General features: G+C 39.4%; 1 protein-coding gene across 4 annotated transcripts; it reads left to right on the top strand.

The window, feature by feature from the left end:
* Positions 1-1,609: 1,609 nt before the first annotated feature.
* On the top strand, positions 1,610-17,403 carry kmt5c (lysine methyltransferase 5C). Of its 4 annotated transcripts, none has more exons than XM_008295319.1 (9): positions 1,610-1,966; positions 2,415-2,547; positions 4,000-4,165; positions 4,278-4,387; positions 4,525-4,688; positions 5,995-6,014; positions 6,215-6,351; positions 6,506-6,678; positions 16,767-17,403. In XM_008295319.1, exons 2-9 carry the CDS (start codon positions 2,435-2,437, stop codon positions 16,775-16,777), a joined length of 894 nt encoding a protein of 297 aa, XP_008293541.1. In that variant the 5' UTR covers positions 1,610-1,966; positions 2,415-2,434; the 3' UTR covers positions 16,778-17,403. The 4 variants fall into 4 exon arrangements, with proteins under 4 accessions (XP_008293541.1, XP_008293540.1, XP_008293538.1 ...); XM_008295318.1 differs by lacking the exon at positions 16,767-17,403 and adding an exon at positions 8,593-15,608 and having other exon boundaries at positions 6,506-6,666; XM_008295316.1 differs by lacking the exon at positions 16,767-17,403 and adding an exon at positions 8,593-15,608.
* The last annotated feature ends 278 nt before the right edge of the window (positions 17,404-17,681 follow it).

Below are 17,681 nucleotides of genomic sequence, written 5' to 3'. Positions count from 1 at the left end.
AGTTAAGGAACATAGAAAACTTACATGTGCTTACATTTGTGATTACTGATGGGAAAAAGCAAACTGCAGCTTGGCTCTTCAGCTCAGACATTATGATTTCAGCAGTGCAGTGAATTCCTACTAACAGCTGGCTTACAAAGTAATGGATGCCCATTGCTTAACCCTTAATTACAGTCTATAAACTGTAACTAGTTGTCCATCCGAAAATAATTGTACCTCTCTGAAACACTTATCCAAGTACACTGAGTTTCCCCACTAATGACAATTCTATGCAAATAGCTGTTTTTAGCACTGCTAGTGTTAAACATGTAATTTACACAAGATTACAACATTTTTATTTGATTTTTTTTTTATTTTTTATCTTACTCAAATTGACTAGTGGAGCATTTATTACAAAAATCAACCAAGCCTGTGTGGTATTTGATGTTGTTACGGTTGTAAAGGTTTGTACACATTAAAGCATGCTTTTATTTTGAACTGCTGTTAAGAAGCACAAAGAATTGCTTTTTGATAACTTTAATCCAAACATCTGCATTTGTGATTATTATTGGCCAAATACAAACTGAGGCTTTGCCCTTTAACTTGGACATCATAGTGATTCCTGCAGTGCAGCAAATTCCTGACGACAGCTGGTTTATAACGTGATGAGTGCTCATTGCTTAACCTGAATTGCAGTGTCAACTTTAACAAAAATAATTGCACCTCTCTGAAACACCAGTCCAAGTACAATGAGTTCTTTACCAATTACAATTTTATATAGATGGCTGTTTTAGCAATAAGTCTTAAACATGTACTTTACAAAAGATTACAACATTTTATCTCACTGAAAGTGACTAGTGGGTCATTTAACAGAAAAACAACTAAACCTATGTGGCATTTGATGTTGTAAGGGTTTATTTTCATTCATTATCTGCAAACAGTGTCGTAAAGCATGTTTCTATTTTGAACTGTTAAAAGTTGAGCAACACAAAGAATCACATTTTAATAACTCTGATCAGTTGATGCGTCAGATTGATAGTTAGGGACAAACTGGATTGGCCCTTTAACTTAGAAATCATAGTAATTTCAGCTTGGATGGCTTACATAGCTATGGATGCCCATAGATTAACCCTGAATTGTTATTATTATTATTATTATTATTAATAATAATATTAATTAGAGACAAAAATATTGTTACTTCTCCGAAACACCAATCCTATGCATTGAGTTCCTCATCACAATTTCAATTTTATGCAAATAGCTGTTTATTTTATTTTGTTAATTTACTTATTTATTTATTTCTAGCAAGACTGGTATTAAACAAGTCATTTACAGTAGATAAGCTAAGCATGTGAGGCGTTTCTGTCATTCCAGCAGGCTGGTACTGGTTTTCCTGCTGGTGACTGCATCCTTTACTGTACCCTGGTTAGCTGTTCTTGTGGGAGATTCAGTGAGATGCTCTCCTGCAGCCATAGAGGCCACTGTACCAGATCTAACAACATGAGTGGCCCCACCCATAAAGAGACTGACCAATCACTGAGCTTCAAACTCGCTGCTGGGTTTGATTTGTAAAATTGACCTTGACCTGAGCGAATAGCGCAGCATGTGGGCGTGGTCAGCGATAAGTTCGGTTGCGCTGAACGTCGCTCATCAACTTTTGCTACTAGACGAGCCTTGCAAAGCTAGTTAGCAGCTACAAAACATATACATTTTTAAGCTAATTCGTCGCTGGGTGCGGTGCATTTCTGCCGTTTGAAATTCAAACTTGGATTTACTATCGTCAGCAAAGCAGCAAATTCCAGAGGTGACGAGGAGCCTCCATTTTCGTATGCGGCTGCTCGGGCTAGCCATCAAGACGGCGGAAAGCTAGCTGGTTATGTTGCTAGGCTAACTTTCCCTGCCAGGCGAACGGGAGCCATCGCAAGCTAGCAGCTTGCGATAAACTGTCTCTCTGACGATACCTTCGTTTACTACAAAAGACTCCCAGGTAGGTTTTTGAACGCCGCATGTGTATGCCACTCTACATCACCGTAGGGGCACATTGCTTCACAGATCTCAGAAACAGGATTTCATCAACGGTCGGATGCAGTCAGTTAGCTGCACAACGCTAGTGCTGCCCTAATGTTAGCCTCCTTCCTCCACACTGTATTTTCCCAGCAAGCTGACACGCTAAGCTAATGTGTTATGGAAGCTAAAAGGAACACAGTCACATTCCTATCTCACGTAACCTTATCATCCGCTGCGTACTGCACGGTAGTAGACACTGAATGCAGATATAGATCGGGCTGCACGATGGGGTAGTGGGCTAACTTTAGCAAGCGATCCGGTAATGTTATGTCATCTGCAGATTAAATGTGCAGAAATGCAAAACTCGTTGCTGATTGTGGTTTGTTGTTGTTGCTGCCATAGCGATACTTTGACCCCTGTGATTGCAGCATGCTGATGGTGGGAGGCAATGGACGGATGCACTAGAATGAGTGTGAAGGAGCTGTGTGAGACCGATGATCTGGCCACCGGTTTGGTGCTGGACCCTCTACTGGGGTTCAGCACTCACAAGATGAACATCAGGTAATCTGTTACTCTGGTAATGCCAAGCCAAACAAAACAGTGTCACATGCATGGAATCTAAAATACCCCCCAATGGCACAACGTGTTTTTGGCCTCCACTTTAAGACACTGTTGGTTTGGTCTCTGTTCTGAGTGTTTGATTGTATGTTTACTATGACATGTGTGGGCATGCAATGATACCCCAAACCGTCCTTAATGTGTCTTATATTCAGTCATATATATGCATAGACCTAAGGTAATGATTTGTTTTATTTAAAGACAATACTGTGTCAAATCATATAGCCCTGGTTTACTGCCCAGTTCAGCATAGTTCCTGCACACTGTCCACTAGATGAAGACTGATTATTAGCTAGGCTGATTGTTGAATCTTAACATTTCTTTAGTTACCAATTAAAAGTTCCAAAGTTATCTTATAAGAATCGCCATTTCAGTGAAGATTTGTGTTGAAGTTTTTTGTTAAAAAGCATGCTGGTCGACGCCTACTCTCTACTTCTTTTACAAATCAATTGGATGTTTTTAAAACTATTGTCATTTTCAACAAAACCTGTGGAATTCGCAAATTGCACTCGGTTTTAAAACTTTGCCTTCAGGCAAATAGCCTAAATTCTTAGGACAGTCCTCACTATTCACAAGAAAACTGCATTATGAGTCATGTTTTGTTTGTTTTGCTAATGCTGTGGTTGAGACTTTCTAACTTAAGTACATTGTCACTACAGGCTACTTGCAAGTGATGTAAGTGGAATTTCAGTTAAAGGGAAAACCTACTGTTGGATGACAGGAATGCAAATTATAATAATTGATCATTATAATTATTTTAATAGTTGTTTGTTGTAAGTAATTTTTGTGTAGCCACTGTTAAACGCAGTGTTAAAGTTTGTGCAGTTTTGTAGTCACACTGGAATATGTTGTGTGTATATCATTTTCATTCTGGCAAAGATGCACAAGTGGCAATTATCTAAATTTATAACAATATATTTGTGGGTGTGAATTAGCCCTCATACGTTGTAAGCTTAACTAGTAACTGCTTTTGGTGTTTTTGATGTTGTGTAGTAGTTGTGATAAATTGGAAACAATCATCCATGATCGATACACCGCTTGTGCTCCATAGAGAGACGAACAAGCACTCTCACATTCACACCTACGGACAATTTAGAATCACCAAGTAACCTCAACATGTTTTTTGTACTGTAGGAGGATGGAAACAATCAAAAACATGCAAATAGTTAAGAAATGTGATTGTTTATGTAATTTTCTAATCTTGCGTCTTGTTTTGATCATGCCAAGAAGTGTTAACTGAGCACAAAAATGCTCTGATGACTAAAAACACAAGTGACAAAAATTCTATATCTAAAACCAGTATCTAAAATTCAGCACCTTGGACTAACTCAGGCTGTTTAGAATTTGCCCTGTTGCTCTTGCTGCTCTTCTTATATCTTATCTGTCCTTCTTCAGTCCCCAACCAGAGGTTCGGCGTTGGGGTAACCTCAAAGAAACCCTCTTGCGGTTTCAACGTACGCATGACTTCAACGCTACATTTGAAGCGCTGACAGTGGGCGAACTGGCTGGTGACTACTTTAATGCGTTGGGAAACCATCGACAGGAGCTGCTGAGACAACATGTAAGGATTTGTGCTTGGAAGTCTATGCTAGGCTCATAGGAATATGTCACCGACTCTTAAATTTGTCACTTGAATGTGAGAACACAATCTAATCCATCTGTGATGTCTGCAGGTTTATCGCTACCTCAGTGCCTTCCTGTTGGATAGCGGTGTCAAGATAGAGTCCTGTGACAGATACTCCTCAGAGACAAACGGAGCAAAGATAACCTCAACACGGCACTGGTAATCGCTCACACTTGTGGCATTGTATTTGTCAAGAAAGCGGTAACAATAACTGCTACTGTTACAGCACTGTGTGGTGAACTGTGTGAGTGTTTTACTAATTGTAGCTATGTGACTGTTGAATTGTTGCTCTGCAGGTTTGCAGGAGAGCGGGTGGAGGTCCTGCTGGGCTGCATAGCAGAGCTGAGCCCCGCTGACAGTGCCGTGCTGAGGGCAGGAGTCAATGACTTTAGCGTGATGTATTCCACACGCAAGCGCTGTGCTCAGCTCTGGCTCGGGCCTGCAGCTTTTATTAACCACGGTGAGTTTGTTTGCATTCCTCACTAATGTTTTTCCAGTACGCACGCATACATACCAGTTAACATTTTTCATAGCTGATAGAAGTGTTTGCTTATGAGTTTAGCAGATCATTTCACCAAGAGTGCTTTTTTTTTCTTTTTTTTTTTTTTACTGGCACAGTCTCATCCAAGCTTCTGTCACATTTAAATTGATTGATGGGACTGTTATTACTTGCAGTGATGTTTCACAACAACTAAGTATTGCTAAATTATTCTGCAATGCTTGTTGACTACTGACCTTACAGAACGAGGCCAAGAACTTAAGGGACTCAAAAGTGATGATTTTTCATGTTCAATAAAAAGAAGTCAAAATATATAAAAGATAATAAAATGAATGATAATAAAAATGACTGAAGTACTGTATCCTCAGTGGTGAAAATAATTTTATTGATCCTCACACATGTTTGGAAAGGAGATTAGCACTACCTTCTTCATGCTGTTTGTGATGCATATTGTAGATACTTGTCGTTTTTTCTGCTTTGATCAGAATCAGAAATAATACATCATATTAGCTATTAAGCTTTCACCTTTGCCAAAGTATTATGATTATTCACAATGGCAAACATAGTTGTTAATGTCTTCAATTTTAAACAGGTCACACTTCTCCTTATCTTTAAGAGTTGTTGTTTTTTGCTCAGTCTTCATGGGAATTTAGGTCGTACATATTTTTCATTTTATGATTTAGCAGCACACTGCTGTGAGTTTGATTTAGCAATTTCATTTTCTCTGATCTTTCAAAGATGCGCAAAGTGTCACTCCTGCATTATTGTATACTCTATGGACTTAAGTTCAGAGAATGAATACATTTTTGCTGTTTTACTTTGAGTTCATTACAATGGTGATTGTGTTTTGTACCTGTGACTGTATCTTACTAGTGATTATAGTTACAAATCATAATCAGATTCTTCCCATCATGTAATATGATTTTAATGAATTCATAATTCATTACATGAACAGCAAAGTAATTGTAACAAAGTCAACAGGTAAATCCATGCAGATTGCTCTTCACAGACAACATGTCAGTCTCAAATGGGAACTGAACTGCAATTATATAAAAGGTCCTATGAAATTTGAGTTAATTGTTCCATCCACTCAGAGGGCTATTTCTTTTAACAGTGTTTGAAAGTTAATCAGCTTAGCAAAAGGAATTCAGTATAGGCCAGCTGATCAACAAAATGCTGTACCTTTTATTCATTGTGGTGATTAAATTAATAACTTGAATTTTTTTTTTGATCTCTGTTTCTTTTTGTTTGTCCTTCTGGGTTGAAGACTGCAAACCAAACTGCAAGGTAATACACAATTATAATTTATCATATGCAGTAATGAGTTTTGGCAAATTAAAATGACATTGATAAATGTTATTTTCATAATCTGTCAAGATTTGTCACTGAGAAATTTGACAGGTTATATTCCTAACTGCTTTGTTGTTGTGTCTCATTGATTAACCAGCCTTTGTCCTTCTCTTTTACCATGTTTTCCACCCGCCCAGTTTATCCCTGGTGAAAAGAACATTGCTTGTGTTGAAGTCATTCGACCCATTTCTCCTGGGGAAGAGATCACATGTTACTATGGTGCCAGCTTTTTTGGTGAAGGCAATGAAATGTGTGAATGCTGCACCTGCGAGAGGTGTGTCTATCAGATATCAGAGACTTTCTTAAACAAAGCTTGGTTTTTGTTCAAAATAGAAGATTGCGTGTAAATGATTTATTGATTTTTTTAAAATCTCATCAGTGTTTGAAGTCATATTTAATTTAGTAATTTTTAATGTTTTTTTTTTTAGGAATGGAGAGGGTCACTTCAAACACAGAGGGAAACAGCCTGAATGTGAGGAAACAAAGGACCCTGTGGGACAGAAGTACCGCCTGAGAGAGAGATATCTTCGTCACCACAGAGAGAAAGGTCACTTTCCTACAAGGCCGATAACACCAGGAATACACTCAGGTATCTTTAAAGGTAACCACGTGAGGATTTCTCTAAAATTATCCTTCAAATAATCAAGTAAGCTAAAAAGTAATTCATAATTCAGCATTGCTAAAATTGCTAAATCCTTTTAAAATGAAAATCTCAAAATATTAACTGTCACGTAATTCAAACAGTAGATGTGCTTTATTGACTTTATAAAAATGTAGTCAGCACTATAGAAGTAACAGAAATTACAGTTGAAGAGTGCAACTATGCTACAAGTTGTGATAGTAAAAACTTGACAATGTGCGCTCATAATTTCAGCTATTGTTAAAAACGTCATTAAATTGAAAGCGTTAATGACAACTGATTCTATTTGTTCATTATTGTCCATTCAGTGTTAAATGAGTCGAAACATGGCTTTCACTCCATTTTTTAAGAGTTCATAAAAATTAAGACGACAAAAGATCTGTAAAATGTTTTTTCTAAAGGATATATTCCAGCATTGTTCTAAAAGATTCATTAAAGGTCTCTCTTAAGAGATGTTGAGCCGGCAAATAATGAGCCTGCTTTAATTATATTGTGACTGTTGCATCTAATTTTTAACAATACGTCTGTAGAAAATTTCTGCATACTCGCTGCTTTCACATATTTAAATTGCAAAGCTGTGATGATACTATCATTGTCAAAAGACACAAGGATCTTTTCAAATGTCCACAGTGGTAGAATGTAGGTGGAAAATCAGTAAGGTGGCCGATAAACTACTTTAAAACATACATTATCTGCTACCGAAAAATCATTTAAGTCCACAGGACATTTTTATATTTTGATAGACCAGAGACAAGATCGGCTTATGCAGCCAGTTGGCTGTTAATGAACAACTTGTCTTACTATTCAGGGGCCAGATGGGAGTTTGGAATAGCTCTATAATCACTGTGAATGCAGTCATCCATAACCTGTAAACATATTTGAAGAATTACCTAGTATCCAATATAATCTAATATAAATTGCTTCCACATGACCAAACGACTGCATGTAACATGGAGTCTGCAAACAAGTTTAACGAAATTGCTTATTACATTTGTAGATAATATTGTTTGGTTTAAAGTAGCAAACATATGCTTATGTAATCATGGCAAAACAAAGGATTTAGCAGGTAGGATTGAAAATAATGAGCATCTTCCTTGGGGACAGACAGGGAAGATCACACACAATAAGTGAGACTGAACACAAATATATTAAAACTCTTAACTATAATATTTAGACTTTTACACATTATTGATTCATACATGTGTTATAGTTTTGGTCAGACTGGATATGATCATGCTTCGCTTGAAGAACTAGCTTGAAGGTGGAGGAAGAAATGTGTGCATCTTTTAAACACAAGAGCTGCTACTGTGGTTGTTGGACATTTAACTTGTAGATGGAGGAAGCAGCTTTGCTGTAAGCTATGAATGCTGCAATGCTTTCAGGTTGTAACACCGTTTAGGTAGTGTGTGGATTATTAACTGACAGCATTCAGTTTTGTTTCCTCTTTGACAAAACAGAAGGTGTAACATTTTTGATGCTTAATGCTTTCCACAGCTTATCACATGCTCGGTTAACATTATAGGATGTTTCTGTTCAGTAAATGAGTCACAGGATAGATAAAGGAAAATTGACAATTATATCAATGACTATTTTAATTTATTATTATTATTATTATTATTATTATTATTATTATTGTTATTATTATTATTATTATTATTATTATTATTATTATTATTATTATTATTATTATTATTATTATTATTATTGTTATTACTAATAATAATTTAATATCTGATTAAGTATGACATGGTTTATTGCTGAAAAATATATTAAACACGCTATTAATTGCTGAATAAACACACACATCAACAAAAGAAATTTCTTTGTACAGAAAAGCCGAACTTCAACAGATTCTTTGTTGTCTTTAATTCATAGCCATCCCCTCAAGGAACTCCTTTACACAGCAGATGAGGAGAAATGCCTTGAAGAACAGAAAACTGAGTCAGACAAAGAAGTGGAGACGGGAGAAGCAAAGATGGTCAGGAAAGCATCCGCTAAAGTCCTCCACAGTCAAACAGCGTAGGACAGTTCCACTTCTGTCCCAGGTTACTCTGAGGGACCTCAGAATCAGAGTACGGCGCCACTCTGTGGACTTTCTACTTAATTGTAAGGATCCCAAAAGCAAGGAAAGGGCCTTGCTGCAACAGCTGGAGGAAGTGAAGCCAAAAGATAACAGGCTGAATGAACTGAGTTCGACTGGTGAAGAAAACGACAGCAGTGCATTAAACTTGAAGCCTTTCACTCTAAATTCCTCCATGTCAGTTCATCAGAGAAGCAGACCTGCTGCAAGTAATGCAGCACTTAATGGGAAGCCTGTCAAAGTGGTGGGCAGGCGGGCGGCACACATGAGGACCTCTTCAAGAACAAAGAATGTGGCTTGCACAACGTCCACACACCAGACAGAGTCCAGTGACACAGCTAACACTACAACTGTTTGTCCACCTGTTGAGGTCGACAAAACCTGCAGTGCAATACAACAAGAGAAGACTGAAAATGCATCCACAGAAAGTCAAAGCAGCAGCGTTGAAACTTGCATCATCGCTGAGGTTGTTGCTGAGCAAAATGAGCGCAAGACTATCAGAGCATCATCCCTGTTCGAGGTCTGTCAGAGCGTCACAGATGAATCAAAGAAAGCTGGGGACAATCCACTAATATCGCTGAAGCAATACCTTACAGTCAATCTAACGAGGTTATCTATGCCACAAAGTTTAGAAGCTGGGAAGACCTGTGAAGACAGGAAAGGGAGAATGGACGTAAGAGGAAGGAGCAGGCAGAGCCAGAGTCCTAAACCAGTGACTCAGAAACTCGTAGAAAAACGAGTGTCCAGGTCTCAGCAGAGGCAAGGAGAAAGTTCAGACATCTGCACAGCTGAAGGTAACAGAGGGGTGAGGGAAATGTTTTTCAAGGCCATAGATAAAGTTAATGTAAGAAAGCGGTGTCTAGATGAAATTGTCGATGATTCATCCCACAGTGAGAAAAAGAGGAATGACAAGGTTATTGAAATACAAACAGTGTCAGAAGAAGAGAAAGGTTGTGTACAAAAGGAGCAGCAGAACATTTCAAAAGACAAAAGTGAAGGGCAGAAGGAAAATAGAAATTCTGCGTCAACAGTTGTAGAATGTAAAAGTAACAGAGTTCTTGAAGAAGTGAAAGAGTCTGAATGCAAAACCGTGTCCAGTGAAGAAACTAAAGGGCAAAATAGCATTCAGTGTGTTCAAAATACCGTCAGGGATGCATGTAAGCAGAAAGGACTGCTTAAAGTATCAGCACAAATGACTCGCAGTTTAAGTAAACAGGCAGTAAGCAGGCATGAAGAAGATATTGTTATCAAGCAAGCAAAAGTTCTGCTATCTGATATTTTAAGAAAAGATAAATCCCTAATTGATAAGAGATTGCAGGGAGATATTGTCGGAAGAGGGTTCTCTATCTCAGCCTCTCAAGAAATGCAGAGTGCTGAGGAGGAAGCAGAAGAAGCTGAAATAAATGGAGGGAGGTACCATCGCTCAGTGCAGAGGAGGATTATGCGAAGACGAAAGATGAGGCCCAGAGCAGCAAAAGCAAAAGCAGAAGATAAGCAATGTGCAAAGGGACGCTTGAGCGAAGAAGTTCCTGCTACAGTTAAGACTGAGCTGAATGTGGAAAGTTTGCCACTTCAGTCGTCACAGAGGCACAATAACCCACCGACCCCCTGCCTCAATCCACTACCTCACAAGACACCAGACACCAATCCACAGGCCCACACACAGTCCAACATACCTCTGAAAAAACGTACATTTCGCAGTTCTGTGGAAATAGACTCTGAACAAACTCTAAAGTCTGCTTCAGATCCGGTTTCTAAAAAACCCGCTGAACTAAATTTATCTACAGCACTAACAAAGGACCTCCCTCCATGTTTAGGGGAGAGCAGCAAAGTGAAAGCTAGACCTAGGAGAACCGAAGTCCAAAAGCTAGGTCCCAAAAGGATCACAAAACAAAACTGCTTTGCTAGAGTCCTTCGATCCAGAGCTAATGAAGCACAGCGAGGCCATTTATTGAGGAAGGTTCGAATGTGTAAGTTAGAGAGGCTAGATGAGGATGACGTCAACCAGGCTGAGACACTAGAGATTGATAAGCTTGCAGAGGGCAAACATGCTGATCTGGCTAAAAGCCAGCAGCGGAGTGGTAAAAAATCTGCTTTAAAAATATCTCAAAAGAAAGAGCAGGTGGAAAGACCATTGCTCGAACAAAGTGATTTAGAGGAGACAAAGCCCGGCCTTAATTTTAAAATTCGTCTTAAGAGGAGAAGGGGGAAAGTGTGGGAGATGCAAAGTGCAGGATTTGAAAATATGGCATTAAAAACTGAGAAGGGAGATGAGTTGGTATCATGCGATCCTTTTAAAGCCATCATGGATTCTGTATCAGTTTTAAACATGGAGATGGAGGCAGCTCAGGCTCATGTGCAGGCTAGTAAGAAGTCAAAGAACAGGCTGCATCGCCTAAAAAAAAGAAGGGAGAGGCTGAATGACAAGCAAGCCGTAAATTTCTCCACAGTTCTAAAATCAGACAAAGACGTTGAAAGTGTATGCGGGCACAGCGAATCTACCACAGCCAAAGTCGAAGTTAAAGAGAAAATTGACAGAGAGCCTCCTGTTGGAGTCAAGGAGCTGTCAGAAAAAATCGACAGCAACAAAAATGACAGTGAAACCTTAGCTTTAGGGCTGGAAACAAAAGTTGAAGATCGTTTTGTAAAGAATTGCTGCTTGTTTGAAAGTGGGTCGCAACAAAAGCAGGAACCGGAATTGGATTTCAATGGTCTTCCATTACCAGTAATTAAACTAAGAAGGAAAATGGAGGATATTTGGGAAGTGGACAGCAAAGAGGAGCTCATACAAACCGAGCTAAAGATAGAGCCCAAGATTGAGATGAAGGGTCACATTTTAGGGAAGCAAAAGAAAGGATGCCTTGATTTTAACAAGCTGAAAGAAGAGTGTCCCCCTTCTCAGAGGCTGAACAGCCATTCAGCCCCTATGAAAACAGAACCACCTCCATTTTCTCTGTCTCTATCACCACTGTCACTGTCGTCGCCTCTTAATGACAATAAAGCTGAAGTTATATCCCCGGCTGCTGATAGAATCGCTGAAAGGCCAGAGATGAACAGCGGAGGAAGGAAACCGAGGCACAAAATGGACAGAACACGCAAGTGTGGGCCTGTAGAAACACCCACCACTTGCCTTAGTCACACTCTCCAGCAAATTGATAACAGTCTCTCAAAGCTCTCTGAGGGCTTGTGTTCATCTCAGACTCTGGAAAAGCCCACAGCCTGTTCCAGTGCTTCTAATTCTGTCATCCAGCCCCCATCCCAGTCTCCTCCATTCACAACTGCAGATAACATGCTCTCTGGTGAGCCTAACTTCACTAACTGTTGTGATGATATTCTAGATTTTCAATGTCTTAACTTTGAGGGGTATTATCAGCCGCAAAACATACTTCCATCGTCTCCATCAGATCTGTGTTCCTTGGATCCCCCCACAGATCCTTTCAGCAGCCCCCTCTCTCACAGCCCCTCTGATACATGGACCACTGAAACACCGTACCTTGGCCCTCCTAGTCCAGGAAATAACTTTACCAGTGAGGATCTGCAGTTTTTTCCAGGCCTAATTTCTTCCAAAAGTGACTCTGTTCCTCTGGAATGTGAAGCAAAGGATACCTCCAAAGACAGAAACCCACCCAACCCCAGTTTCAGTTTTTCAGCTCTGGGCAACCCCGACTTGTTACTTAAGGATCGAATTATGAGCAAAAATCTGGGAATGAGGATGTACAAAGAAGACCTCAAACCCCAGTCTTTTCCTGTAGCCAACAAACCTCGTTTGCTTGGCGCAGCGACATCTTCTGTTACATCTCAAAATCCTGTTACTTTGACTCAACACTCTATGAATATCAAGCCTAGCACCAGCCAGTTAAAAACCCCGTCTAACTTCAAAACACAGGGCCCCTTCCATCGAATGACCATTCCTAGTAAATCTCAAACGTTTCCAAGTAGTCAGCCAAACACAGTGAGAGGAGTGCCCCAGAGCTGCTTGACAAAGTCCGTCCCATCCTCTCAAATGTCGAATAAATTCCTCTCTCCTCAACTCTTCACTGTGAAAAATCCCAATCCTCTGGACAATCCATTAAACTTCCATGAGAAAACCTCTACAGTTATTCACAGGGTGCTTAAGTTTCAGGGGGGGAACCCGAGTCAGAACTTGTATAGTGCACCTTGTAAAGACACCACGGCTGCTGGCAGCCCGACCATCACGTCCAGAACACTCGGTACAAAGTCTGGTGTTGTTGAGAAGACCCTGCAAAGTCAGAAATTTGGTGTTAATACAGAAAGCCATCATAAAGGCAACATTTCTGTACATGGATTTGGAAAGGATGTCAGCCATCTTGCTTCCTCCACAAACCTCGGCAGGTCCAATCTTCATTTCAACAAACCCAACTCCTCTATTTCTCACACTTTTAGTAAAAGTAAGATGTCATCTGACAAACACGAAAGTAGTGAAGCTAACATGACATACAAAAACTTCTCTGCGCTGCCAAGACCCTTCTTCTTTCCAAGCAAAGTGTCAGATGGTTACGGATCACCACAAGACAAGAGTTTGAAACAGGATAAATCTACTACGCCAACCTCAGACAAACACCAGCCATGTTACACTCAGCAAGACCCTTTTGATTTCAGCTTTGGATCTTCTCTTTCGCCCATGTCTCAGCACAGCAGCCCCCAAGTGGTCCACAGTACACCTCCTGGTACACCAGCACCAGCAAACAAGAGTCAGTCCTCAGCCTCCTCAGCCTCTTTCCCTTACGGCTATCAAGGTCCCCCTTACGTACTAAACTTCAGCGGAGATCATTCGTTGACCCTGGGTCTCAGGGATGGCGCTGAGGGCTACCCAGGATTAGGCTCAGCAAACTACACCTACCACTGCCTGATGGAACCTTCAGGCACACAAGGGAGGCTGGTTCTCGAGCCCTGTGGACCCCAGCTGTCGAACCCAGCGTCTTTTGCCTTGGGTGGATTTTCAGGGCTCAAAGGTCAGGATGAACACTGCAGGAAGGACATGCAGCAGCAGTGCCAGCCTGGAGAACACCAAGGCACATCACACTATGGACCTGTTCCAACATCTCACTCCATGGGTGCCACAAAACCCAAAAGGGTGAGGTTAGTGGTGACAGACGGCACAGTAGACTTAGATCTTCAGTATTCTGATTGATTTATACCCGCAGGAATTCCAGAATACATTTGGATGTTGTTTTTCCGCGAGGGGGATCATACAGTATCTGCCACAAAAAAGAAAAATGTTTTTGTAAACATTGTAATTCATAGTCTACCAGTTATTAAAGTCAACTGACTGACATTTTTCTAAACCATTATTTTGATGGACTGTTAATGTACGAATTAAATTGTACAGGGTTTATGTAGAGGAGGCTTATTGGAGTGTTTTAATTACTGTATGATTTTTTTAAAAACTAAATATCTGAATACAATCTGCATAGCATACCAAATTTCAAATGCGTCAAGAAAAGCAAAGCATTAAATACGTAAGTGGGAGTGTGAACCTACAGGCCCTGTAAACATTGAAAGCGCTCTTACTGTACTGTAGCATAGATGTATGAATTTTTCTATACCATGTATGGCAGTAGAGACAGGAGCCACCCTCACCGGTCGCTGGTACTTGTATTGGTGGGTTTTAAAAAGGCAGCTTTGTGCCTCAGACTTTGATATGTTCTTGTGACTTTTTGAAGCACCTGTTGACACTCTGTCTACCCTCGTTTTTATACTCACAGTAAGGTCTTTTCTCACTTTGTGTGCGTGCAAGTCTTTGTGTGCGAGTGTCTGCATGCATTTGGCGAGCGGGTCTTGAGGGATCAAAGTAAGGTGTGTGTCGTCATACCTGGTCATGTGACTGTCGCTTTGCCAGATTTATGTAAGTTTGTTAGTGCAAAAATGAAAAGCTAGTGCAGGAACAGTGTACAGTAAAACAATTTCACAACCTGAAACAGTATATTCTAGGGCAACTCTACTGGGTAAAGACACGTTTCATGAACTGCAGCTTTTCACAGCTGCTCTCTTGAGTACAGATGTGGATGAGTGAGTCGGGGGGGGGGACTGCAATATGTTTTTCAGGCCAGTTGTGCTTAATGGATTGAGGGATAGTGCAACATGAGATCTTTGTAATGGGACTATTCCCAGCTGGCAGACTAAGAGAAACATTTAAATATTGTCATGTTGCATTAAAAAAAAAAGTGACAATCTTTTTACAGAGTAGCTCACTTTTCTCGTTTTGGTCATATTTTCAAGGAAAGAAACAGAAGGATAAATTGTGCATCATCTACAATACTTGCTGTTGTTTTGTTGTTTCTGATGGAGCTACACATTCATAGGTGTTTATATTGTAACCAGAGTTATTTGCTGTTGATTGTGGAACTCACGTGAGCATTCCCCTCATGTAATGATGTACTGTATGTTGAACCCATTTTACATCATTGGGCAGGAGTGTTCAGTGTGACTGCACAGCCTTACATTACTACCATGAAATGTACTGTCTTGATATGGAAAGGCCAATTATTTATTTTAATATCCTCATTCTTGAAAAGGTGCTTTAATGTAATTTATATTTCACATTGATTGTTCGAAACTATTAAATGTTTTTTTTTTTATTATTATTATTTAATGGGACAAAATACTGAACTGAATATTTACATTGAGTATTTAATTTCAAAGCCTTTTGACATCTTATCCAGTTTTTCAGTTGTTACAAGTAAAACTTTCTCTGTCTTGTTTTCTAATTGGCAGTTAGTCTTACTGAAAGTCTGCTGTAGAAATGTACAAATGTAGCCTATATCATTAAAGATACTTAATTCTTTTTGGGGATTTTCTCTTTGACTCTTTTTTGAAATACTTAAGTGCATGTTATCACTAAATTTCTTACGGTTTACATTGATTCTGAAGTTTTACAATAGTACATGTATTTTATCCTTGACATATAAAGAAGGGCTGCAAGGTGGCTCGGTGGTTAACCGTTGTCTCGCAGCAAGAAGGTCGCCGGTTCGCGTCCCAGTGAGGACACCCGGGATCTTTCTGCGTGGAGTTTGCATGTTCTCCCCGTGCAGCGTGGGTTCTCTCCGGGTTCTCCGGCTTCCTCCCACAAAGTCCAAAAACATGTTGAGGTTAATTGGTGATTCTAAATTGTCCGTAGGTGTGAATGTGAGTGTGCTTGGTTGTCTGTCTCTAGTGTGGCCCTGCGATGGACTGGTGACCTGTCCAGGGTGTCCCCCTTAGTCAGCTGGGATAGACTCCAGCCCCCTTGCAACGCTAGTGAGGATAAAGCGGTGTATAGATAATGGATGGCTAAAGAAGAAGGGTGCAAACATACATGTGTATATAGATCTGGATAAGATATTGCCAATAGGAAAACAGCGACATGATGATGATGATGATGAAATGTATTAATATAGATGAAGTTAGCTGTGACCAGCTGGCTGATCTGATTAATGATGCCTGTAATCATTTAGTACATTAGTCAGACATCCATCACATCCTTCTTAAGGTTGTACCATAAATTTCATGACAGTTTTATTTTATTTCCTCGTAATCATTCACCTCATTGTCTCCAGAATTGAGGCTTCATGTAACGATTCTTTTCATCAACAATTAATCAAATAATGAAAAATGCCCTTGGTAACATCTTCATTCACTTGTTGTGTCTAACAGCTGTCAAAAGAGATTTAATTTCTAGTCAAATAAAACAAAGAACAGTATTACGCCTTCCCTATTGAGAAGCTGGAACTTGAAATGATTGCATGCCTTGAAGTTGTTTTAGCCCCACCTGTTAGGTGACAGGCAGGTGTGACTACACTCAAGCCTAAATATAACAAATCTTTAAAGCGGCAGATGAAAAGCGAAGAGATCATCAGCACTGCAATATCCTGAAAAAATACAAAAATCTCAATTCTCATAACTTTATATTTTACTCTGATACGTACCTAATGTTTCAAATTTTACACAATCTTCCACCATCTGATTTCAGAGGATGCCTAACCTATCCGGGCAGTGGCAGCGCTGGCAGGACGAGAGCGTTTACCAGAGGTGATGCAGTCAATCTGTTTTCTCTGTTAAAACAGTGGAAGTTCAGAGACAGAGGGAAGCTTTGCTGTAGTGCTCAGCTATGTGCAAAAACAGCAAAACATAATATTTCAAATATTTCTACAGATATTGCAGTTGAAATGTGAGTCACGATTTTAATTTGATTGGTTATCTTTGGATTTATTTTCCCTGAAACAAATACAAAAATGATGATGTAACTTTTGCTGCAGTCTGTTCCAAACAAACATGTTCCTCTACCTGCAGAGAATAAGATCTGTGGGCCTCTCTGTAGCTCTTAAAATGAATTATTTAATTTATGACGGTGATAATTTTAAGCTTACTGGCCACAAGGTAATTGCAAAAGAGCTATTGTTTTTTATTTGCTATATGAAACTAATCTGTAAGTCATGTTCCATACAGTCTAAACAGTGATTTTAGTCACACCGAATGTAAAATACAAACACAATACTATAATATTGTCTAAAATTAGGAGCTGCAACTAATGATCATTTTAATTGTCGAATAATCTGCCTAGATTTTCTAGATTGAACAATTAGTTGCCCAATATGACAAATGTCTTGTTTCGTGCACAACCCAAAGATAATCAGTTTATTGCTGCAGATGAGGAATAAAAACAGAAAGTATTCACATTTAAGAAGCTGCAATCAGAGAATTCTGACTTTTTAAAAAAAGAAGAAAAAAAAAACCTCAAACTGATTAATCAATAGTTGGTGATGAATTTAATCTCTAATTACAACTAATCAATTAATCGTTACAGCTCTTACACCATCTTAAATGCCAGCCTCTAAACTGCAAATAATTAGTTGGTCATAAGATATTCTGCTACAAGTAAACAATT

Source organism: Stegastes partitus, unplaced genomic scaffold (genome assembly GCF_000690725.1).
Source record: "Stegastes partitus isolate 25-593 unplaced genomic scaffold, Stegastes_partitus-1.0.2 Scaffold1038, whole genome shotgun sequence".
NCBI classification, from domain to species: Eukaryota; Metazoa; Chordata; class Actinopteri; family Pomacentridae; genus Stegastes; species Stegastes partitus.
The sequence above is the reverse complement of the archived record's forward strand: the minus strand, read 5'-3'. Positions and strand labels throughout refer to the sequence as shown.